General features: G+C 44.7%; 1 protein-coding gene across 2 annotated transcripts; it reads left to right on the top strand.

Annotated features, from left to right (window-relative positions):
* The first annotated feature begins 285 nt into the window (after positions 1-285).
* On the top strand, positions 286-23,656 carry YBX3 (Y-box binding protein 3). 2 transcript variants are annotated; one of them, XM_074589018.1, is made up of 9 exons: positions 286-1,356; positions 5,102-5,165; positions 6,878-6,911; positions 11,432-11,521; positions 12,206-12,328; positions 17,680-17,771; positions 21,727-21,898; positions 22,541-22,641; positions 23,104-23,656. In XM_074589018.1, exons 1-8 carry the CDS (start codon positions 1,092-1,094, stop codon positions 22,604-22,606), a joined length of 906 nt encoding a protein of 301 aa, XP_074445119.1. In that variant the 5' UTR covers positions 286-1,091; the 3' UTR covers positions 22,607-22,641; positions 23,104-23,656. The 2 variants fall into 2 exon arrangements, with proteins under 2 accessions (XP_074445119.1, XP_074445126.1); XM_074589025.1 differs by having other exon boundaries at positions 645-1,356; positions 22,887-23,656.
* The last annotated feature ends 267 nt before the right edge of the window (positions 23,657-23,923 follow it).

Here is a 23,923-nt window from a genome sequence, read left to right as displayed (position 1 = left end):
AGGCCGCGTGCATGAAGCTTCAGCTCAGGCACCCGTCTCATCGGGAAGGGTGGGCACAAGGCAGCGGCTATTACGGAAAGTGACGTGGTGGGAGTGTGGCGCAAGGAAGGGGTGCCGGCGTGAAAACTGCAAAAGAGAGCAGAAACGTCACGGAAAGGGCACCCGCGGGGGTGTCCAAAACCCGTGGGAAAGACATGGGAAGAGCAAAAAGAGGCAGGAAGGCGGGGGAGGAGGCTGCGGGGGCCGCGCCGCGGAGATGAGGCAGCAGCGGGACGGCGGGGAACCAGCCGTCAGAGGGGTGCGAGCGGGAGGACCCCACGGGAGAGAAAGTGCCGACGTGGAACGGGCGGCAAGGAAAGCAACAGGAGCGACAACGCCAGCGCAGGCACCTCCACGCTCACGCACACACGCACTCATTCATCCCCCCAGCCGCCCGCGCGGGAGCGGGCGTACAAAGCGCGGCCCCTGCCGCACCGAGCCGCGCTCGCCCACGCGGGAGCCGACAGGCAGCTCGGCCCCTCCGCGCTCCCACGCGTCCCACGTATATACATACATATATATATGTACGCGCACACGTGCCCGCGCGCAGGGGCACCCACAGACACGGACGCGCGCCCTCCCCGCGGCGCTCCGCTCCGCGCCGCGGCCGCGCGCACGCCCCACGCACGTACACACACTCCTGCACACACACGCGGCCACGTATGTACCCGCACAACCGCGCACGCAGAAAGGGCCGCGGCGCGTCCACCCGCGCCTTGGTCCTCCCGCCCGCCCGCCCACTCACTCACTCACTCACTCACTCGCCACCCGCTGGCCTCCCACGCCATGCCGGGCCGGGCCCACGCGTGTCCTCCGCCGCGGGGGCAAGCCGCTCTCCTCTCCACCCCGCGCCGCCCGCTCTGCTCGCTCCATGTCGGCGCGGCCCCTTTAAATGCTAATGAGGCGGCGCGAGTGCCGGCGCCGGCCCCCGCTGACTGTGTTAAAACTTCGGCGGGGCCATTTTGGGGGCAGTAAGACCCAGCGCGGGCCCGAGGGATACCAGCCGCCCAGCGCCGCGCACCAACCGCCCGCCACCCATCCCGCCAGGCACCATGAGCGAGGCGGCGGAGACCAGCACCGCCAGCCCGCCGCCCGCCGCGGCCGCCACCACCACCACGACTACCGTAGCAGCAGCCGCTGCCGCCGCCCCGGCAGGAACCCCCGCGCCACCGCCGGACGCCAAGCCCAAGAGCCCCGTCAGCGCCGCCGCGCCGGGTGCGGCTGTGGGTGAGGCGGCCCCCGCTGCTGCTGCTGCCGCCGCCGCCACCACCACAACCGCCACAACTGCCGCGGCCGAGACGGAGAAGAAAGTGCTGGGTGAGTGCCGGGCCCCGCTCCCAACTTCCCCGGGAGTGGCGGCGGGGGGGGGCAGCACATGGCGGCCGCCGCCCGGGGCCCAGCCCGGTTCCCCCCCCCGGCGGCTGTGAGTCAGGCTGCGCTCGGGGGGAGGCGGCCGTGCCGCCTCCTCCTCCTCCTCTTCCCCCGGCCGGGGGGAGCCGAGCGGCGCTTAGCCGGGACGCCAAGTCGGGGAGTTAGGGCCGAAGCACCTGTGTGGAGCAACGGCGGAGAGAGTCCGCTGCCCCGCCCGGTCCCGGAGAAGCGCCCGGGGCCGGGCGGGGAATAGCGAGTGAAACGTAGCCATGTTGACGGGCTTCCCGGCACCTGCCGCCGGCCCCCTGCCCCGCAGGGGCATCCCCCCCTACCCCGCCTTGGAAGGGTTTGCCGCTGAGCCAGGTGTTGGCCCCCTTTCATCTGAAGGTCTTCTCACAACTCTCCTATCCATCAGGAATGCTGCTTTAATAGTGCCTCTAGGATTAGTGGTGGTTCTGTTGTTTGGGTTTTTTTGTTGTTGTTGTTTGGTTGGTTGGTTTTTTTGCGTTTCTGCTTTATCAGTAAAGGCGCAAGTGAAATGCCAAGTTGCCATCTCGGCGCGCAAGGCCAGCGTCACAGCTAGTGTTTCTTTATTGGGATCAAACTGGATCGACCTGTTGAAAAGGTGGAAGTAGGGATCTGGTGTTTGTGACTGCCTAACTTGAGGAGGTTAGCAAGGCAAAGAAAGCCGTGGCTGAGCGATAGTGCGGTGTCACAAACTTACATGAAGGAAAGGCAGTATCCCCTTTGGAAGGGAAAGAGTGAGGTCATACAGCAGCAAATAGAGGAGCCAGGTAAAGGATTTCTCTGGAGCTGAGTTAAGAAGGGTTCTAGCAAAACAGAAATTGGAGGTACTGTTTGTGTGGGGTTTTTTTCCCCCTGTTCTGTTATCCGATTTGTCAGTAATCGGTCAAGGCACATCCATATCTGTTGGTATGTCTGGCTGCTTCTTGCCTTAACGCGGCTTGTTTAATTCTGGTAATGTTTTTATCTTGTTCATCTATTGCTTTGGGGGGGGGGGGTGGCGGCGAGGACACAAGTGCCTTTACTGGTCTAGCAGGAAAAAGAAAACCAACGTGGTGATGTTCTTTCACTCTGGTCTTATTGTTAGGCAAGTTTTTTAGCAGGAGTTGTAAGGAAAATGATCATTGATAATGCTAATTAAAAATGGACTTACGTTCAAGTCCACCTCAAATGTCTGTGTTAATGATCTTGTAATTATGTTCACTTAAGTCTCTTCTTACAAAGATCCCATTAGAAGCAAGGTTTGATGCTTGCCCAGGGCAATCCAAATGTCGGACTTCTAGGAATAAGGATAAAGGTTAGTCAGCTTTCTCTTCTGTCTTGGTCACAGGAAGCTTTGGCTTGTTAAAACTAATGAAAAGGCTATTTTGGCATGGGTGGGAGTAGCTGGTGATTGTTTCCTCTGATAGCATCAGAGTACAACATCTTGTAGAAATATGCGGGCTTTCACTTGCTGGCGGGACAGGTGTCAACACATCAGCTACCTTCTCTGACTCCTCACTAAAACTGGTTGTGGCGTCTGCTGGGCTTGCCCTCCTCCTTGCTTCATCTCCCTGCTATGACAGCTCAGGCTTTACGATGGCAGCACCATGGCCATGTGGATGTTCAGTGTCATGCTATTGTGTCTGATGGTCTCCCCCCACCACTGTAATGCTTAGGGGAGACACTGAGACTAATGTGGGTAGGGAATGGTATTTCCCCAGTATGCTGTTTCAGGGAATATATTGGAGACTCACTCCTGGTCTCTAGCAGCTTATGCAAAAGCAGCAATGCTGCTCCGAAGCTGTGTGTGTGGATTTCCATTTATCAGCAGCCAGTTGGCCACGTAGAGTGAGTTTTGACAGCCTCTCCTTCTGCCAGCTTTCTGCCTTTTCTGAGGGTTTTCCTCAGGCTTCCTAGGTTTCTCGCCTAATCTGATTGAAATAGGCCAACAGATTCAATAGCTGTTTTGTGGGGGAGGGAAAGGATGATGGTGGAAGAATCAGTGGTATTAGCTTTGTTTCTTAAAGCAGGCTAAAATCTGCACGTGCAATTGGCACCTGTTTCTGAGCTCCCATCCTCCCTTACCCTGTTTCTTCCCCTGCTAACTTATCTTAGTGCAGTGAGATCTTGTATGTAGCCAGTGCCTTTAGGTACAGATGCTTATCCCTACCACAGTGATGTCCCCATGAAACTGAACCTAAAAGCACAACTATAATTGTTAATGCTGAAGACTGTCATTGTTATTGAATCGGTGCTAGGCAGTGGAACTCAGGTTCTTTATCTCTGTAAGGAAGAAGTCTTGGGTATGGATGCTGTACTAAGTAGAGCCCTCTTCTAAGAACTGTCTCAGTCTTAACGTGGTTTTACGTCTTCCACGCTGTCCGCTAAAATTTGTATTAAAGACCAAAACCTTCACTTCTATAGGTGCAATGAGAAATGGCTTGCTGTTCAGGGCAGGAGGAAGAGGTTGCTCTTTTTGTCTGTCTGAGGGGTATATAAGAATGGCAAGACTGTGTGAGACCAAAGGTCTGTCTAGCTCTGTCATCTAGTGGATGTTTAGGGAAGAATGTAGGTGTAGAGCAGATGAAGGTAATGATTTGCAGTGTGTCCTTGCCTCTAGCAGAGTGGCTTGGACTTCTGAACAGGAGAGTCTCTCTAGACTATTTTCCTTTTAATTGCCTCTTGGGTTCCTCCCACCCCCCAAACATATGTAATGTTTTTTAACAAGCAGTCATCTGTAGGTGACTAGACCCTTTTCAAATAATTGTTAAATAGCTGTGATCATGATACATCGTAACATCTGTCAAAATCCAGAGCCCAAAATTTTCCCTTTTCTGCAGGTTTGTAAGGCACAAGTCTGTGGCCTCCGCCCAGTTGCTGAGAGGAGGAGAGGTTGAACTACCTCCATTGCTGTTGAGTTCCTCCCACACGTACCTATATGTTGGAGGAACAGGTTTTGCTAGATCCTATAAGACGCTGAAGTATAGCTTCTAAATAAGACACTGTTTTGGTGTTGAGACAGGAGCTTGTCTTGATCCTAGACACCTTGGAATATAAAGTTGGTCACTTTAACTGGTAAATTGGATCTCTAGAAGTAGGAATATAAAAAAATGCAAACAACAAAAAAAACCCCATGTTGTGGGATCTTGTTTGGTTAGAGTGATGTTGACAATGCAAGAAAGAGCTTGCCCGATATAAGGGTGTGCTGCCTTTTCGCTTGGGAGAGTTGCATGGTGCTGGATACTGCTTCTTTGACCAGCTCTCCTTTCCAAGGAAGAGTAACTCCGAGTGAGAGGACTTTTAAACAGCTTTCTTCAGCGATGTTTCATGTCTAGCTACTAAGCCAAAGAGAACTGATGAATGGCAGTGGGATTTCCAGCTTCACTGCCCACTTCTGGGATAAGAAGTGAAAAAAGAGAAGGGATATATGGTCAATTCTGAAAAGAGAGTTGGACTTCATTCTAGATGCTGTGTGGTAAACTCTTGGATGAAGAACAGCAAGTGAAAGCACTGCTTCCTGCTATTGCATTTATATAAACTGAAGTGGGCAGTGAAGGTACACCTTAAATGTTAAGGGAGCAGAATAGGTTTGCTTGTGACTTCATACGCAGGTATAAAAGTATTTTTGTAACATTCTTGTACTTCATTATGTTTTAGAGTAACTTCTTTAACTTTTTCTTTCCAGCCACCAAAGTTCTTGGCACAGTCAAGTGGTTCAATGTCAGAAATGGATATGGCTTTATCAACAGGTATGTTTACATTATGATAGTCGTATTTACTGTACTAAGACTCATGGTACAGATAATATGTCATGCGTTAGTAGTTGCAGCAGAGACCCATGGACCTGACTACATGATGCAGTTGATAGCCATTTCGGCCAGACATCCAACAAACTTGGATATCATCTCAGGGGACTCTTACCCCCTCACACCCTCCATTGAAGGTTGCATGTACGGGGAGAAAACAGAAAGGGTCAGACTCATTACAAACTTCTTACTTGTTTCTCATGTTTATTGATACTACACCTTTAATGAGCTGTATGTTTTCATGACTGCCTGGCTTTTTTTAAAGCTTAAATGCAAGTAAGGTTGGAGGATGAGAGGAAATACTTCCAGGTAAAAATTCAAATATTAACTGATTGGTCAAAATACCAACTCTAAATGCACATTGAGATTCTCTGATACCATCTAACTGAAGATATCCCAGGCCTGGGTTCACAGAAGGTTCTCCCTTTGTATCTCTTTTTCCTCTCTGAATGTGAGCAAACTTCTGAATGGCATCAATAATCCAAATATCTGTAAGTGATACTGATGACACTTCAACCCTAGGTGCGCAAGATCAACACTTGCAAGTTACTGGAGGAAACTCTGGCTTTTAAGGCTGGAATATCTGTGGGGCTGAGGGGCTTAAATGTCTTGTGTGCTTTATGAAAAATGAAGCTCCTGCATGGTGAATGATTGTCTTGCAAAAGACATACCTGGCAAGTTTTGTCCTGCAAGTCCTTGAGCTGTTAAACAGCAGGTAGGTTTGGGTGAGTTGGACACCATAGAAAGGGGTAGAAGAGCCCCATTTCATGGATCTGAAGGCAGTCCCGTACAGTATTAATACCAGTCTCTGGATACTACTATCCAGTATTATGTAAGCTTAGAAGAAAAGCTTGAATTATCAAGTACTCTTAAAAGTCTTTCACAGCAGTTGATGTGAGAGCCTGAGGTTGGATATGGTGTAACAACGTGTTACCTTTCTTCCTAAACCAAAGTCTACTGTTACTTCAGTCCAGTGCAACAAGCTTTGGATTACGCGTTATCTTCACAAACTCTTTGATGCTCCTGTTCCCGCTGTCAAGAAGGAATTGAGTGAACAGACGGCAGGGTCTAGGCTTTTTCTGTTGTATGGGAACACAGAATTGAGGTCTCAGACCTGTCTTCATGCTTTGCATGCGAAAGCCTGAACTGGCTGGGCTGATCGGGGCAACCTCATGTTCGTGTCTGGGTTCCTCTCCAATGGACTCCACTAACACCTCTTGTGCATAGTTGCTTTGAGTTTCACTGAAAGGAGAGCTCTGTTAACAGCTGTGGCCAGTCCTGTTGATAGTCTTGCTTGACCTCTGGGATAACAGCTCAGGTTGCAGCCCCTGTGGAAGTTTTTTTGGGAGGGTTGAATAGTGAAAGGCAAGTGGTGTAGTGATTAACTCTGCTCTGTGTCAAAACAAAATATTGAATGTTTACCAGAAGATTACGGAGAACCTCACCTTTCTGAAGGTGGGCGGTCCTTTCTGCTGTCAAGCATATGACCCTAGAAATTCAGAGCAGGGTCTTGGTAGCATAGTCTTACGCAGAATGGATGGAATCCAGGGGATGTACTACAGGGTGGGGGAAGGAGGGCTTCACTTGTGAAGTCAGGGACTTCTATTTAAATCTCTTAATCTAAACTCTTATGACTTCTCACTTTCTTTTCGCAGAAATGATACCAAAGAAGACGTGTTTGTTCATCAGGTAAGACAGCAATAATTGTACTTGGAGATGTGCACTATGATAGGTTTCTAATGCAACTTCCTGAAACAGCCACCCAACCATGTCCTGGCTTCTTAGAATATTTACCACAAATACCTTGAGTGGACATGTATGTTGAAATTTTCAGGGAGCAATATTAGGGTATGTTTCCCTTCTCTCAGGAATTGTAACTGAAGGAGCAGGTATTAAATGGTTCACGCTTTCTGTTGTCTGCTCTGATTTGAACACTAAAGGTTTTCGAGGATGTTTTTGGTGTGGTTTTGTTTGGTCATCTCTTCTCTGAGGAGATGACTCCTGTTTTGTAAAGACCTTGCTACTTGTGGTCTGTCCTTCTCCCCAACTTCCATGTGCTGCTTGTGTCTTCTGTTTCTTCCTGCCCTCTTAACTTGCAGGTCTGTTCTGTCTGCCCTCCCTGGTATTGGAGAGAAAGTGATCTAATCTGGCTCTTGACCAGCCTGGGTTGCCATCAGCTGTTGCTGCATGAGGCAGCTGCTCTTAGGAAGGAGAGAGGGAAGGCTGTGTGCCAAGTGTGCCCAAGCGGAGAGAGGTTGCCTAGCGGCTTGTTATTGACAGTTTCCCTGAACTGCCAGTAGGCTGTTCTAAGCTTATACTGTGATTCTTAGGACACAGGCAACTAATGGGAAGACAGAGGATGCTGTCTCCATGCTGATACAAACTGGTTAGTTGGTTTAGGTCTGGTTTTGCATCATCTGAGGCTTTACTTCACCAGGAAATGGAATGTTGCCCCTGGAGCCTGTCCCATATGAAATGTCTGCTGGCCCATATGATTCTTAAAAGCATGATCTTTGTGGCATAAGTGGTAGTATTTCTGTCAAATATAATCAGGAACCTTGTACTTGGAGTTGGTTACAGAGGACAAGGATATATACATATGTAGTTGTGTTAAACATGCTGGTCCACATCAAGAGTTAGTTTAGTTTTTTGTGGCTTCATGATTAAATAGCCTGTGATAACTATTTCTCTGGGTCAAGGGGTGTAGACTCATTAGCCTTAAAATGGATGAAGCTAGGAGGGAGTAAGTCTAGTGCCTCTAATGAGTGAAGATGTCGGGAAGAGTGTGCAGTACATATTCCCAATTCAGTTAGCGGTCTGGGAGCAAGACATCTCAATGCATGGACCAATTTCTAATCGTCACCCTCCTTCTTTAATGACTGTGTCCATCTCGAGCCGTTCCTGTACGGGAATGTGCTTGCTACCAGAGCCTGGGGCTTTCTGGCTGGAGCTCCTGCCCTGGGTGCTTGGCTCGGCAGGGCCAGTGGATGGGGCCTGCCCAGCGAGGCAGACAAATCCATGGCGTAAGCAAACATCCTGCTGCAAGCTCCCTCTCCTCGGTTCCTGCCGGTTCTGCCCCTCCTCCCTGCACCCGTTCTGGGAGGGCCTGGATTACATGCCTAATCCCTTCAGAATAAGGCTGACCTAGTTGAATAGATACAGCCTCCTCCCTGCCTCCCCAGCACGCATCCGCAGTGGGGAGGGAACAGGCCGATCTCATGATTGGAATGGGGGTTAACGCTGGGTGTCTGGCTATTGGATGCTATTTATAAACCTGGTACAGATTAAAATGCTTTTCTCTTTAGGGCATGCATGGCTTGCTTTGAATTAACCCTTTGTCTTGCCGGGGACCCAAGCAGTGTTTTGGGGAAGGGTAATTCTTCACCTGCTTTGTCTTGCTTGCATCCATCCTTGATCTGTTGGTTCGAGCAAGGTGCTATTGATGTACTTTAACACTATCTAGGGCACTGTGTCAGTTAGAGGTGGTGTGAGCAATAGGAATTGGCCTGCCTTGTAGGCTGGAGTGTGTCTGGGGGGAAGGAGGGTCTTGTATTAATTAAGTACCATTAAAATTGCTGGTAGCCAGAGAAGTCCAGTTTAATTAGGTGTAGTTTGAATCAACAAGCAGTGAGGAGGAGTTAAGCTCTTCTGCTGCACAGGTCTGTCTCTTTCTTCACTGGATCATATTCCTTGGGCACAGCCTCATGTATGTGCACCAGTTACTGGTGTAATAAATCTTGGCTATTGCTGTGGCAGTGCTGTATGGGCACATGATGTGGTGATATCACGAGGATATGGAAAGAACTCCTCCAAACAAAATACTGAACTAGCTCTGAAGACTTTTATAGCTGTCTGTTCATTAGTGTCCCCTTGGGAAAGGAAAGGCTCTGTCTTAATTGTTGAGTGCTGTCTGTGTTAACACAAAACATCTGTCTTTTTAATCAAAGAAGCTGAAGCCTGCAGGATGCTGGTGAACAGTAACAGAGAGAATAGGGCTTTCTCCCCTCTGGATATACAAGAGTAAAAAGTATTTTCATCAAGCTTAGAGCTTAGGCTTGTTAGAGGCTTCTTTCAGCAATGTTTACCTGCAGCTGAAGTAGTAAGTAGTAAAGCTGTATAGTTTCTGCTGTGAATTCTAGGACTTACTGAAAATTGTTCCTGGTTGTCTTTATAAAACAGATTCCAGCCTACTGTGTGTGGTAGCCTCTATTTCCTATTGGCAGGTTATTCAATTGTAAATCTGAATCTTGAAGTTTCTGTCCCTAAAGCTGGAACAGAACATATGGAATCCTATCAAATTTATCTTCCATTACCCTTCTTAGAGGATGTTTGAGGAGCTTGATTAATCTTGAGTACACCCTCTGCTGAAAAGAAATCTGGTAGTCCTTTCTTCCTCTGCATTTATGAGGAAGGGGAAGGAGTTTGACAGAGGTATCAACAAGCTGAATTTCATATGCAGAGCACAAGTCTCATGAGTTTGAGTCAGTTGTCTCAGTACAAGTGGTGGTGAAAGAATTAAGCCCTTAGTCTGCAGTGAAGATAATGATTTTAGTCTTAGTATATAGCATTTGTGGAAAAGCTGGCACTTCCAGCTGATTTTAGAAATGGGGCAGTTATACTAATAGGTCAGCAGAAAGCAAACAAAGCTGTCTCAGCTGATGGTGGGAGTCTCGCTTTGTAAAGTAATTCCCAAAAGAATTCACTTGAGCAGCTCATTCTCTTTCTGTATCAAAAAACCCTGCTGTTGTGGTTTTTTTTTTGATAGCAATAATATGTACACTCTTGTGTTCTTCCTTAAGCTGTTCAGGGACACTGCAGGGTACAGGGAAAGGTGTGGCTAGATGTAGGGCTAAAAGGACATGCTGGCCTATTGCCTAAAACACAAAGGGGACTGTATTCAGCAACAATGAGAATACTTTTTCCTAAACCGGTCAAGCTCAACTTTAAACTGATTAGAACTCTTCCTTCAGTGGGAAATGTTTTTGGGCTGTTGTTGACTGAATGACTGTAGTTGCCACGCATGGGCAACAACTCAACTATTGTTCATTCTGCTTGTTTTCCTTGAACTGCAGATGGATAGGAAAACTCTCTCTTCTCTTCTGTTTCTGCCCTGCATCCCATTTCTTAAGTCAGACTTGTGCCCTGTATTTTCCTGTGTGGTTCTGTCTACTGGATCTGCACCTGCCTCCTTCATGCTAACAAAAGATGCCCCTGTCAGAAAACTTGAAGTGGATTGGTCTTAATCTAAGAGAACTTCAGTAAAAAGCTGGCCCCTAGATTGGCTTGTATAATGTGTGTGTTTTGGTTTTGTTTGGTCGTTTGTCTGTTTCTCCCCTGGCCTCTTCCAGTTTGTGAACCCTTAGCAAATGAACAGATAGTAGGCTTGCTAATTGCCTTTTGTGGAATTGTAGAGATACTCCATAGAGCAAAAGGCCTCTGTAGTTGACAGGCTGAAAAATGGCTTCAGGAGGCTTGAATGTTCCTGTGAGTGTGAGGAGGTTTTCAACTGGTTTTGATCCAAAGCCACATTGTTAATGGTATTTTGGGGTTTCTGTTTAGAAAAGATGACTAAGACTGAGACTGTCTGTTCTGTACTGTGAACAGTGTCTGTTCACAGGTGCTATTCCTGTGTTCCTTAGGGACTCACCTAACTTTTTTTTTTTCTGTCTCCCTCACAGTTCTTAGATAAAAAGCTTATTTATGTTAGATCAGAGTTCTAGTAATTCTTCTCCAGTTACTATGAGTTGCCATGATGCCTTATAGTTAATGTCATCTTCTAAAAATTGCTCCTGGTCTTAACTTCTCTGTAGATGGCCTACAGTCTCCTAATGGCTCTGAAAGCATGGGTCACAGTTGCTGCTGGAGCTGCCTTTGTACAGCTTGCAGGAGATCAAACAGTGCGAACTCAGTTCATACAGAAATATGTAATGGTCTGAATATTTAGTAGGCTTGACAGAGGGGATCCTGGAGCAACAGCTGATCTGTAAACTCATGAGTATTGAGCAAGGAGTAAACCTTGCCCCTGAGTATTGGAGAGCCTGTGAAATGAGGCATCTGTGACTATGAAGTAACTTGGTGTGGTGATTGATCTGGTATGTAGAGTTGGGGTTGTAGCTGAATACTATCCTTCCCTTATCTTCAGGGTATGAATGTGTATGAAAATGAGTAAGATAAACTAATGTATTTTCCTGTATCTTTTTTCTTTAAAGACAGCGATAAAGAAAAACAACCCACGGAAATATCTGCGCAGTGTTGGTGACGGAGAGACTGTAGAATTTGATGTGGTTGAAGGAGAGAAGGTAAGAGATTTAGGAGTGTGGTCCAACAGAGTTAACATCACTCTGGTGGGGAGTAGCACAGAGCCTTAGCTGTGTATCTGGTGGCTTTGTCTAATGTGTTAATCCCTGTAGTGGGTGGCATTCATACAACTTTTCTGTGGAAGATCTGCTTTTTAAAGGCTTCGTTAAGAAGTGTTTCTAGATACTTATCAAAACTCTAACTATATCCTAGTGCTTCTAGAGTTTGTAATTTTTACTTGATAGAGCACTCGGAGCTTGCAGTCTGCTCAGTAAACATTAACTGCTGCATATATTGCCCTGAAGAACTTGTCCTGGAGTCTGGTAGCTTAATAATTGTAAGAACATTCAAGTTTTTTTTGCACTTCTACTTTCTCAAACATTTTTTGAGTCTTCTGAGCTCTTTTGATTTTTGGTTTGGGTTTCTTTTTTTTTTTTGCCTTTAATCAGTTACTTCTTCCTTTTTCCCCCTGAACTCAGCCTGGCTGATGGGGTATTAACTCATGATCGTAACTCTTGTGTTACAGGGTTGAGAATAACAGACCTGCTTTTGTGTTACTTGGGAGGAAGGAATCTCTGTAGCTTGGAACTGATGCAGACAAGTCTCTTTCCTGTTTTTATTTTCTCCCTGTACCTGGTTGTTCTTTTCTTGCCCTGCCCTGGATTACTTTCCTTTGGCCCTTTTAGGGTGCAGAAGCAGCTAACGTCACTGGTCCAGATGGAGTCCCTGTAGAAGGCAGCCGTTATGCTGCAGACCGGCGCCGCTATCGACGTGGCTATTATGGCCGACGCCGTGGACCTCCTCGAAGTGTAAGTTTGACTTCTCTAGTGGTGATAATCCTTTGTCCTCAGCAGCCTTCTGATCTTTTCATGAGAGGGAACTACAGGTTCAGCACTGGCATATAGTAAACTGTTGATGCTTAACTAAGTTTTGAGTGTTCTTCAGTAATGTTCTGGCTCCCTCTAGCACATCATTGATGTCAATACTGATATTTTCTATTATTTGGTGTCCTGTAGGCCCCTCCTTGGTGTGTCTTTCTACAATTGTGTTAAAAGCATCTCTTGGGCTGTTAGGTGTCTCACTCCTTTGTGTTTACTCTTCAGACCATTAAGTGGTTCACCATGCCCCTTACCTGAAGAAAGGGGAAGTATTTATATTACCTTAAGTAGTGTAACTATAATTTGGAAGAGGTACTTGGAAAACCAGATTTATTTAGAAGTTCATCATTTTTGCATGGCATGGTAGTAGTTTAACCAACTAGTTGAAACCTCCTTATAGGCCTCTGCCTACAGCAGTACAGTGTAAAAATAATGCATTTTTTCTTTAAACTAGCTATGCACAGCTCTGCATAACATCTGCAAGCCTTCCTAAGCAGCTCTCTGCGAGTTTTTGCAGGGGGAGAAGTATGAGGTACATGGCTGTAGTTCTAGCAGTTACTGCTCCTATCCACATCATGCTTCTGCTAAATGGATGCCTGGAACAATCCAGCTGGAATGTACTCTAGGCTTGATATTTCCTTTCATAGTTCAGTCTGTGATCATCGCTTGTAGGAATGTATGAATGACCTAATATGAGAGCCCTGGTGGAAGTCTCTACCCAAGCAACACAACTCTCCTCTCATCCTGTTCTAGAGAGTTGACAGCATGGGAGCAAACTTGAGTGTTGTCAAAGCTTTCCTTAAAGCCTAGCTGTTTATACTAGCTATTGTAAGGTCTCTTCTTTAATCCTGTTGGGCACCACTGAGCCTTAAATACGTGAAAGGTATTCTTTCTGAGTCCCTTTTGAGACTGCTAGAAGCTGGTGCTGGTAACCGATGAATACTTACTGCTGAGTATGTCTTTGCCTTTGTGGCAATACAGTTTGTAGCTTCAGCTGACATGCCAAGTGGCAAAGAACTGGGATACTCTGGTTTGTTCCGCTTTCTGATATTTCTAGTCTTATCTGTTAGCTCATCAACCAGCAACATTCCAGTATTGATTCCGGTTCCATTTGCTCTCCTGAGATTAAAATCGCCCTCAAGTGTCTTTATTGGGAGTAAATGCTTTAGTTGGTGGTATTAGTGTTGTCTTGGAGCCGCTTGAGATTTTAAATAAGCAGACATGTCAACACTTAGACAACCCTGTGTGCTGCTGAGTATGGAAAGCTGCTGTTTCTTTCTGCCTGAAGAGTGATCATGTTAGACCCATCTTGGACATAGGGAACATTCAGTCTCAGGGTATTTATGCTGCAACATGTTCTTCTCTTGGATGTCTTATGCAAATGCTAAAAATCTGGTTTGCATGTGACACTGTAACACCCTTGGATCCCAGTACTGGAAGATGTACACATGGGGAACAAATTGTGTTATCACACTCTTTTCCTTTGGCTTGCTTACATCTGAGTCCCCAGACTGTTTTGGTGTGGGCACCAGACCTTAGCCTGGTGTGACTGGTGCCTCATGTCCTATGAAGTAATCTGCAATTTCATAACCAAACCCATACTGCTCGTTCTCTGAGATCATTGACTCGAAGAATTACAGCCTTCAAAACTTGTAAATGATAATTTACAAAAGGATGTTAACCTGGGTGTTTGTTTAATTCGTCGAGGTGACTTTTGACGTGGTGACCTTCTAGGCTTCAAGAACTCTTAATTGATGTTGGCTAACAATTCCTGTCCAACCTTGTAGCTCAGCAAGAGCTGATTTCGCCTTCCTCACTGGAATGGTTTTAGGCAAACCGGAGATGCTATTCTTTGTTTGCCATGCTAGCTCAAATGGGTCTCTACTCTGCATGTAACTTAGTGCGTCTGTTTCTGAACACGTTGTGTGAATTTCTCAAGAGCGAAGAAAACCTTGAGGAATCTGAGCTCCAGTGGAACTGCGTTTGGATTGCATGGAGAGTTCTGTGGAAAATGGAATTACTTGTTCATTTCAAAAATTTCTTAATTGCATCCACTACAGAAAAGAGGCTGTGGTTTTCACTGAACTGTCTGTGACAACACAGACATGGTATGGAGCTGTAGTCAGAAAGTTATAACAGGCAATAAATTATGGAACAACCTTGAGAACCGATGACGTCCTTATCTAAATACTGTGTGCATTGCTAGAAGAAGCCTTTGTATCAGTGAGTTGGAAAACAACTGAAATGGTTTGAGAGCCCTTTTATAGGCTGACACTATTTCTTGTAGAGAGGAGACCTGAAAATACGGATAGTATTATACAAAAGCTAGAGATTGATCTGAAGAGATATAAGAACAAACGAAGAAGAAATTAGGGGAAGCAGAGGGGTAAAAAGCTCATTGCAGTTACAGTTAAAGCTTACAGAACTCTTCTTGGGGGGCCAGCAATAAAATTTTGTACTTTTTCAGGGTTAGGGAAATCTGACCGAGATCTTACCGGGGAATTGCAGCCTGCATGCCTATTTTGGCCTTCTTCATAGCACAACGTAGAGTGCAGCATGCCAGCTTCATTCATTTGTCTTTTAGGATGAGCTAATGTTTTGTTAGAAGGTATTGCACTGAGTTAAAAGGTTAGGTTTCTGTGAAGGAGACTGAGTGAACAGGATCACGTGTATGCTAGACGTAGTGTGGTGGTTTTAAGAGTCAAATGAAGCTTTCCTAATAAATGAATGTCGTATACTTACTCTCAGTATAGTAAAACAAGACCTCAAAGGTCAGGTTCTGTTTTCTGGTCAAATTGTATCTGTTTCAGTGACTTCTGACAGCATAATTGTTTTGTTCTGGAGCTATACTTCGCTTCTGGCCAATACATCTAGATCAATTGACAGTGATACTAATGTAATATGTTAATTGAATTTTTGTGATGCTATAGAAGATGCAGGAAATTATCAGGACTTCTGGGCTAAGCAGTTCATTTGCTTTGCTATTATGTGTTCAACTCACGGGTTAAGCAAAATCCATTTAAAATACTGACATAGCAACATTGAGTTCAAGATGAATAGAAAAATATTTGCATTTGGTTTTGAGTAATGCTTCATCAGGTTTAGTCATTCTTTCCTCTGTCACTACAGGACATGGAGTCTTTTATCTGAGATTCCAGTGCAGCCCTTTAGTAGGGAGGAGTGGACTTGGGTTGTGCCATCAAAAACATGTAGAAATTCAATACTGCCTTTAAAGAGCTGTGAATGCAATGCTGATTGTCAAGTGCTACAGGAGAGCTTTGACTAGTGAAAAATACTGTTGTGTGCCCCTCCCTGCGATTAGGTTGGTTGATGCTTTGTTAGCTTTTGCCACATTGTCCCTCAGACAAGACCTACTAGGCCTTGTAGTTCTATATTTCTGGCATTGCGGTACTAGAACAGAGTGCTGATTCCACATGTGCTTGCTCAGAAATCCTGGAGAAGAGAAATGGTGATTATGCTGGAACACATTCGGGATTGTTTTAGTTTTTGTGTCCTCTCTTCCCTTCACATCTTGCAGCTCTCTTCTGTTTCTGTGCTTTGCGGTCCTCACATGAGGAAGAGAGTGAGAGCAGGAGCAGCATTAGGTCCTTGCTTCACAAAAGGCAAATCCCAAGACCTCTGGATCACTATTGCCACACAATACTGGCAGTGCTGTTTCTCACCTTACTGTCTGAGACACTTCTGACCACCCATCACAGGTCTAATAAACTGTAAGTTATATAGTACGAAGCATCTTGATCGAAAAAGGACAGATTCGTATTGCACAGTAGATTGTAGTATAATGCTGTCTTAAACTCAGAAGTGTAATTTCTCCTTTTGCCTTCTGAGTCTCTCGAGTACTTTTCAACTGCTATCAGATGCTATCTTTTATTACTGTCAGTGGGAGTTCCTGTGGATTTTCAGTTATCCTGATCAGCTTTATACATGAGAGAACATAACAGATAACGTTATTTATGATTGTGGGTTTTTTATTGAATTATGATTTCTCTCTACTCACCTTAGCAGCTGACCCTGTCATATTGTTAAGAATAGCTGGTATAGCTATTTCTAGGTACAGCATGTGGAATATTCCAGTTGCCTTTAGGCCATGTCTTTGTGCTTTTTGGAAACTTGGAAAGCAACAAAGAGTGCTTGAAATTATTAATGCATTTGGAGGGTATCTTACTGTGGTGAGAGGAAAGGATTGTCCAGGTCAGTCACTGAGGTTCATGTAATTCCCCAAGATTTCTTGTTACAAGCTACAGTGCACCAGCTTTTCTAAATGTTTGTCATCATGCTATCTTAGCTAAAGAAAAGTTCACTGCCCACACAGTTGCCTGAGATTGCTAGTTAAAATAGAGCAAAAAATGGTGGTGGTTAAAATAGCTGTGTAGAATTGGAAGGAGACCTGTCAAACTTAGCGTAGACTACTGAAGGCTGTCATGAAGCAACAGCTTTTCTTTTGCAGTGGATCAGATGCAGAAGATGCACTTCTGTTTCTAGATTTCTTGTTAAATTCCCTCCCTAAAGGGAAGAATAGTACAATGGGAACTCTAGATAGCGTAATGGTTTACAAAACAGACATTACTGATGGCTATCACTTTAAAAAAAAAAAAAACACACAGAAAAAAAAACCCAAACAAACTGAAATAGAGCTTTATCAGTTAAGGGCTGAAGGGGAAAGATACCCACTGCATCTCTGAAAGGTTGAAAATGTTGATTGTGTAGAAGAGTATTTAACATGATGTAGTACAGTTTTTCTGTCTTTGAATTCCTTGATGTTTTTGTGGGAGTTCTCTGTGGAATGGGGCTTTGTGTAGAATGAGGCCAGAAGTGGTCTCTGGCAAGTTTCAGTATGATGTCTTTCAGTTAGCTTTCCAAATGCAGAAGTGTCCTGATCAGCTGCTTCTCCATAACATGTTTACCCCTTACTATGCAATGTCATGTCTTGAAATGCACTTTCACATGTGTCAGAACTATCAGGTTCTCTGCCTTTCTTGGCAGACAGGGATTAAGGCATTGTCAGATAGCCTCTTAGTCTGTTACTGTGAGGAACAAGGGCAGCATTATTGGCTCTTGTTCCGTCCTACTCTTATCTCTGCCCAAATTAAAGCCTTCTGAGTATCTGCCGCTTCTTTTTAACCAATATGCTGGTGTTTCTGTACTGATATACTGTTTTCGACCTTGTGTTCAGGTCATTGGGCTTTATAGTTAATATACCCCCCATGAAATAAGGTAACACTTCATCTTTGCCTCTGTCTTCTGTTCTCTTTTGGCTGTAGGGTGGTGAGGGAGAGATAAAGGATGGCGTCACAGAAGGAGGACAACTTCAGCAAGTCCATAGGAATCCTACCTATCGTCCCCGCTATCGCAGGTTTGTATTATTTCCTTTGCTCGTCACTATATTTGGATGCTTTTGTGATCTACACAGGCTTCATTAAAAGCAGGAAGCTGTATTCCCTAGCATTAATGCATATGCAAATGGTAGGGACAGTGAGAAGCATTTTAATTACTAGGAGAAAGGTGAGCCACAAGAGTAAGGAAACAACTGTAGAAGTTGTTCAATGTGCTTATATACTGCTCAGAGCTAGGAACAGCCTAAGAAAGAGAGAATTCTTTGTATCCTCTTACTTCTCACAATTGAGCAATTTACTAAGTGAGTTGGAGGGCCTGTGCCTTCCCAGCTGGTCTTTTATGCTTTCCTCGACAATCCAAATCCCACTTGATCTGGGATCAAGCTAGGCCCACCATCTGGAGGGACAGGCTGTGCTCTATAACTCTTCTTGTGGACTGCGGGCAGTAGTTTGCAACTTAGCTCTGGACTAGTAGCTTGTGCATATAGCTCAGTCCTATGTGTCACTCGGGCTCGGTTCTATGCGCTGGTGCTACTTGTATGGAGGAAAGCCTACTATTCAGTAAAAACTGACGTTGTGTCCTATCTCTTACAGGCAGCATTAGAGTTGCCTTGTAGTATCTAGTTCTAGTGGAGGGCATTGCAGTCAGTCAGCTTACAAATGTTAAGTTCCTGGAGGGCTCCTAAAGGAGAAGTAACAAAATAGGATTATTACTTGATAAAATTTTTGGAGAAAGGGGGTGCTAAAGAGACTGGAGAGCTTCCAGCCTAATAAGACAAAACTCATCAAGATGATCGAAGGGGGAAGAATGTGTGAAGTGTGGAAGTGACTGAGGACTCTGAGGCTGGGAGAAGAGACAAATGAAGATAGATTTATAAAGGTCCTCAGAATAATGACTAGCATGGAAAGGGTAGATGAAATTTGTTTTACTTTTTCTTCTGATAAAAGACTATACTATGAGGACACTGTAAATGAAAGAAGTGGGAGGCATGCTGAAAAACAAAGGGAGGCTCATAGAACCACAGAGAACAGCCCAGGTTGGGAGGGACCTGAAAAAACAATCTGGTCTAACCTTTTGTGGGAAAGAGAGTCTAGATGAGTTTATCTAGCACCCTGTCCAGTCACATATTGAAAACCTTCAGTGGTGGGGCCTCTGCCACATTCCTGTAGAGGTTTTTCCAGTAAATGATTGTTCTCACTGTAAGTCTTTCTTGTATCAAGACAACCTTTCCAGGCGCAACTTGTACCTGTTGCTCCTTTTCTTAATGTGGCTCCTTGTGAAGAGAGAGCCTCTGTCCTCTTTTTAGTTGCTCTTTAAGCACTGGAATACTGCGGTGTTGTCTGTTTCTCACACACACCTTCCCCCAAGCCTTCTCTTCTCCAGGCAGAAAAGACCCAATACCTTCAGTCTTTCCTCGTTAGGTCAGTTTCTCCAGCCCTTTGATCATCATGGCCCTCCTTTGGCTGTATCCAGTCTGTCTGCTTTCTGAATGGTGGGGACCAGAACTGGACACAGTACTTCAGGCGTAGCCTGATGAACCCTGTCTGGCTTAGGAGATCTGCAGTGTGGAAAACAATTGGAGGCTGGGAGGCTATTTGGGAAGTAGGCTTCCTTGTCTTTGTTTTCCTAGGGATTCATAGAATTGGGATAAATGAATACCTGAAGACCCAGTAGGCCATTCTTGTTTTTCTTTTAGTAAAGATCCTTTGGATTTCACATGAACACTGATGCTTTCTCCACTGATTCATGGAGTAAGTTGCTGAGTCATCTGTGTTACTCATCCCTTAAACTGGCCAGTGTAGGATTGTTTTCTTCATTTTCCAGCCTTATTTCTGACATGACCACTCCAGCTTCCAGCCTCTGCATTGAAGGGAACAATTCCATAGCTGAGGAATTTGGTGCAGTTAAAAATATCGGTGTGAAATAATCAACCTCTGACTGTCATACCTTTGGGATGTTGCCTCACTTTTTTATTGAATTACTTTAATTGGAAAAGCTCATTCAGATTCTTGGCTTCTTGCAACTTGTTTTGTCTTGGAGAATGAGTGGCATTTAAAATGAAATACTGGATTACTTTCACTGGTGTTCTTCATAAAGCATTCTGCATTCTGCTCTCAAGGAGCTAATTTGTCTTAGTCTGCCATTCAGTTGCTTGCTCCTCTTAATCCTGTCCTTGTCTGTCTATCAGTTATCTTATGAGGTCAATTTCCAACATTGAATTGAGAGAGATGAACTATGAAATGAATGTAATCCCCACTTTTTCATATACATTTTTGTTGAAAAACAGCAGCAGGTTAATGACAGTGCAAGAGCAACATGAGCTGAGTTTCGCAGGAATAACAACATTGTCCTTAATGACTACCTGTTCCATGCAAAATGTATCCATCCTTCTGGATGCTGGGTATAGAACCACAAGCCTTCCACCTCTGCTCTGGGCGTTTCTGTCTTTAAACATTTGTGCTACAGTTGGCTTTCTTATCTAGGACTGTGGGAACTGGGGTAATACTCATAGGGGTCTGAGCAGAATAAATTTTATTCCCAAAAGTCTTCGTTAGCATTGGGCAGTCAGGAATAGCGCCACACCAAGTACACTGAGGCACCTGAGCTTTTGCATGTTATGTGGGTGAATCACAAGCTGGATGATTTGCCCATGGCTAACAGGACTTTATGTGTTTCTGTTGCGTTTTCCCCTGTAAGAGGTATGGTAGCTTACTCTGTCCAATGTGCGTGCAGAGTGTTTCTGTTTGAGTTAACAGGTAGGTACTGTTTGCATTTACATGCACTAAATACAGTGACAGTGATACTTTTACGTTAGATTCCTTTGGAAAAGCTAGTGGTTTTGGGGACTGGATAGCTGTGGATTAGCTAAGCCAGCTAATGGGAACTAGATAGTAGGCAGTAACTTTGTCATCACTTTTGGCTGTGTCTTGACAGTTTATAAACATACTTTCTTTGTACTGGCAACTGGATGAAATGCTCTGCATACTTCAGGAATATGGACTTAATAGCTTATAGAATCATAGAATACCTTGAGTTGGAAGGGACCTGTAAGTCCAACTTCCTGCTTCTCACAGGAGGAGCATAAACTAAACCTAAAACTAAACCATAGGACTAGGAGTGTTGTCCAGATACTCCTTGAACTCTGACAGGCTTGCTGCCACGACCACTTCCCTGGGGAGCCTGTTACAGCAACTGACCACCCTCTGTGAAGAACTTTTTCCTAATGTCCAAGCTAAACTCTGTCTGACACAGCTTCGTTCTGTTTCCTCGTGCCCTATCATCGGTCACCAGAGAAAGGAGATCAGCACCTCCCCCTCCACTGCCCCCCTTGAGGGAGTTGTAGACCATAGTTAGAGACTATGTATCCACACATTTAAGATGTGACCATACATTGTAGTTCCAAACCTAAAGCCTCTCTGTCTGCCTTTGAATAACCAATCCCAGAGATCTCCTCATGTCATTAACATGTTAATGTTAATGAGGTCCAACTTGCCTGGCTGAGATACATGCTTCACTTTCTTATATGGTTGAGAGGGGCAACATAAGGCAAAGAGGAAAGATCCAGGAATGGTTTACAGGTGGAACTGCAATTCTCAGGGATTGCACCATTAATTATGAAGAGGGCTGGACTGGTATATAACTAGTCCAAGGTCAGCCTGGCAGAGTCGGACAGTGTGATCACTACTGGCTTGTTTCTTCTTCTAGCCAGCAATTCAAATAGGCTAACTACCCCTTCACTGTAGGACAGACAGTAGAATATGCTGATGTAGCTTCAGCAGTGAAGAGACACCCAGGTTACTTGTCTAACCCAATGAAACAGCTTTCCCTTTCAACTATATGCCAGCTGAAGTCCAAAGGGATGATTTGCTAGCATTCAACTGTTACAGATGGTACTTGGTTAGAGAGGTTTTTGCTGGGTTCGTGGTAGTTCAACCTTCTTGAGCTTCTCTTAACATATTTCTCCTCCTCTTCAGAGGGCCCCCGCGTCCACGCCCTGCCCCAGTGGCTGGAGAGGCTGAAAACAAAGAGAACCATCACGAGGCCAATGCTATGAGTCAGCAGCCACTTCGTCGTGGGTATAGGCGCCCATACAACTACCGGCGTCGACCTCGTCCACCCAATGCTCCGGCTCAGGATGGGAAAGAGGTAAGCATGCTCCTGGCAAAATATGGCAGAGATGGAGTTTTGATGGGGTGAATGCTCAAGACCTGTGGTGGTTTTACCAAGAGTATTGTTGGTGTGGTGGAGGAGTCTGATGGCCAAGTCCAAAGTGCTGGTGGTTGAAGGGAGCTGGTTTCATTACCTGTTCCTTGTGAACTACTTTGAGAATGAGCAGCTTATCTTAAATGGAACCAGCAGTGGGATAGAGATTGCTTCTGGATAGTTCTTAATTGGGGTCAGATGGTAACAAATACTTTTGAAATGGAGAAAAACAGTTGTGTTTTCCAGCTTCCTCAAACCTTCCATCTGTATGTAGTATAAGAGATGGATTTGAAAGGTCCAGATCCATTTCCTGAACTGTGTGGGCTGGATGATTTCAGGGAACTGTTTGCAAACACAGATTTTTATCCTAATGAGGAAAGACTTTTCTTATTGTGCATCTACTTGAGGTGTTCCCCTGACAGAATCTGCTGTGTAATACTACAGGAAATACACTAAAGTTTATATTTTCTGAAGATTCACCTTCCTTGATTATTCTAAAAGCTGGGTTGTGCTGGGCCTACCACTGAACAGAGGGAAGGTCTGGAGGTCAGTCTTTGCCTATAATAAAGGTTTATTGTGTCTCAGACAAAGGTGACTGAAACACCTGCTGAAAATCCTGCTCCAGTGACCGAGCAGAGTGGTGCTGAGTAATGTCCGGCTCCCCAGGCACCTTTACTATCCCTCAGGTAAGGATTATAGATAGTTCCTGTTCTCCAACTGAAGCAGCATTGTGTATACTTCTAAGATTTGGACTCTGGCCACATCCCTCTTATGTATGGCTAGATATTTGTCATAACTTCTGAGAGTGCTGCATAGGCAAACCAAGGAACTGTCTGCTGCTTTCTCTTCTTTCTCTCCTCTGCCTCAGTGTCTGTATTTGTCACTAAGTAAATCTCGTTCTATCAGTCTGATGTATTTTTTTTTTTTTCAGGAAGATCTATCTGGTCTATATAGCAGTAGCATCTGCTGATGAGTTAGTGTGTTTTGCTTTAGGAAGATACTGTACTCCCAGCTTACAAACAGGATAAGCCAGTCCTGCTTATCCTGTCTGTTGTTATAATAACTCCCTCTCCACCTGACATCCCACCTCTTCAACAGGAAAACGGAATTTAATAAACTGCATTTTCTTAAATTTGGCTCTTTAACAGGTGCCCTAAAATACAACTCAAAAGTAACACCAAAGAAACACTCAAGCAATAAAATGTCAACAGTGATGATGAAAGCAAAGATTTGAAACATTGGAACTTAAAAGAAAAAATATATTTACCAGCAACTGAGATCCAGGGAACGCCTGCAAGATAGATGCATGAAGAGGAAAAAAAAAAAAGAGAGCGAGATTCAGAAAGAGCAACCTCCCCAGTTTCAGCAGCAACTGTGGGTTATCGGGGTTTTTTGTTTTTTTTTTTTTTTTTAGAATTTCACTGTTTCGCTAGTATTGAATTTTTCAATTTTTCTTTTGGCATCAGACTGAAAAGGGAAAAAACCCAACCAAAGAACTGAAATTGAAATCAAATGCTTTTTTTTACTGGATGCTGGTGCTAAACCTCCCAGGTGTGATGAGTTTTATTTTTTTGTGCCAGTCCTGTTCACTACAGGACATGGGGAGGAGAAACTTCCGCTTTTCTTGGTAAGATCTATTTGAAACTGTGCAGCATGGGTGACGTTCCTCACAAATAAAAGTGATTTCAACTACCAAAAAAACCTTTCTGTTTTAGTGTTTTTCATGTTTGTTTTTAAAATAATGAATTATTTTAATCTTGTGGCTTCAGCATTTATATGTGAAAATGAGAGCTGCCTTTTTTAATATGTGATGTATCTTGTCTAAAACCATGCTGGGTAAACCAAGGTTAGGTGGATGTACGTGGCTAGGTTAGGTGGATCTACTTCAATCCAAAACAACTTCTGCAAAGAAATTATGCAACACAGCTACAACCTATGCTGTCCTCTCTGCTTTTCTGGCTCAAATGG

This window comes from Larus michahellis, chromosome 1 (assembly GCF_964199755.1).
Source record: "Larus michahellis chromosome 1, bLarMic1.1, whole genome shotgun sequence".
In the NCBI taxonomy this organism is placed as follows: Eukaryota; Metazoa; Chordata; class Aves; order Charadriiformes; family Laridae; genus Larus; species Larus michahellis.
The sequence above is the reverse complement of the archived record's forward strand: the minus strand, read 5'-3'. Positions and strand labels throughout refer to the sequence as shown.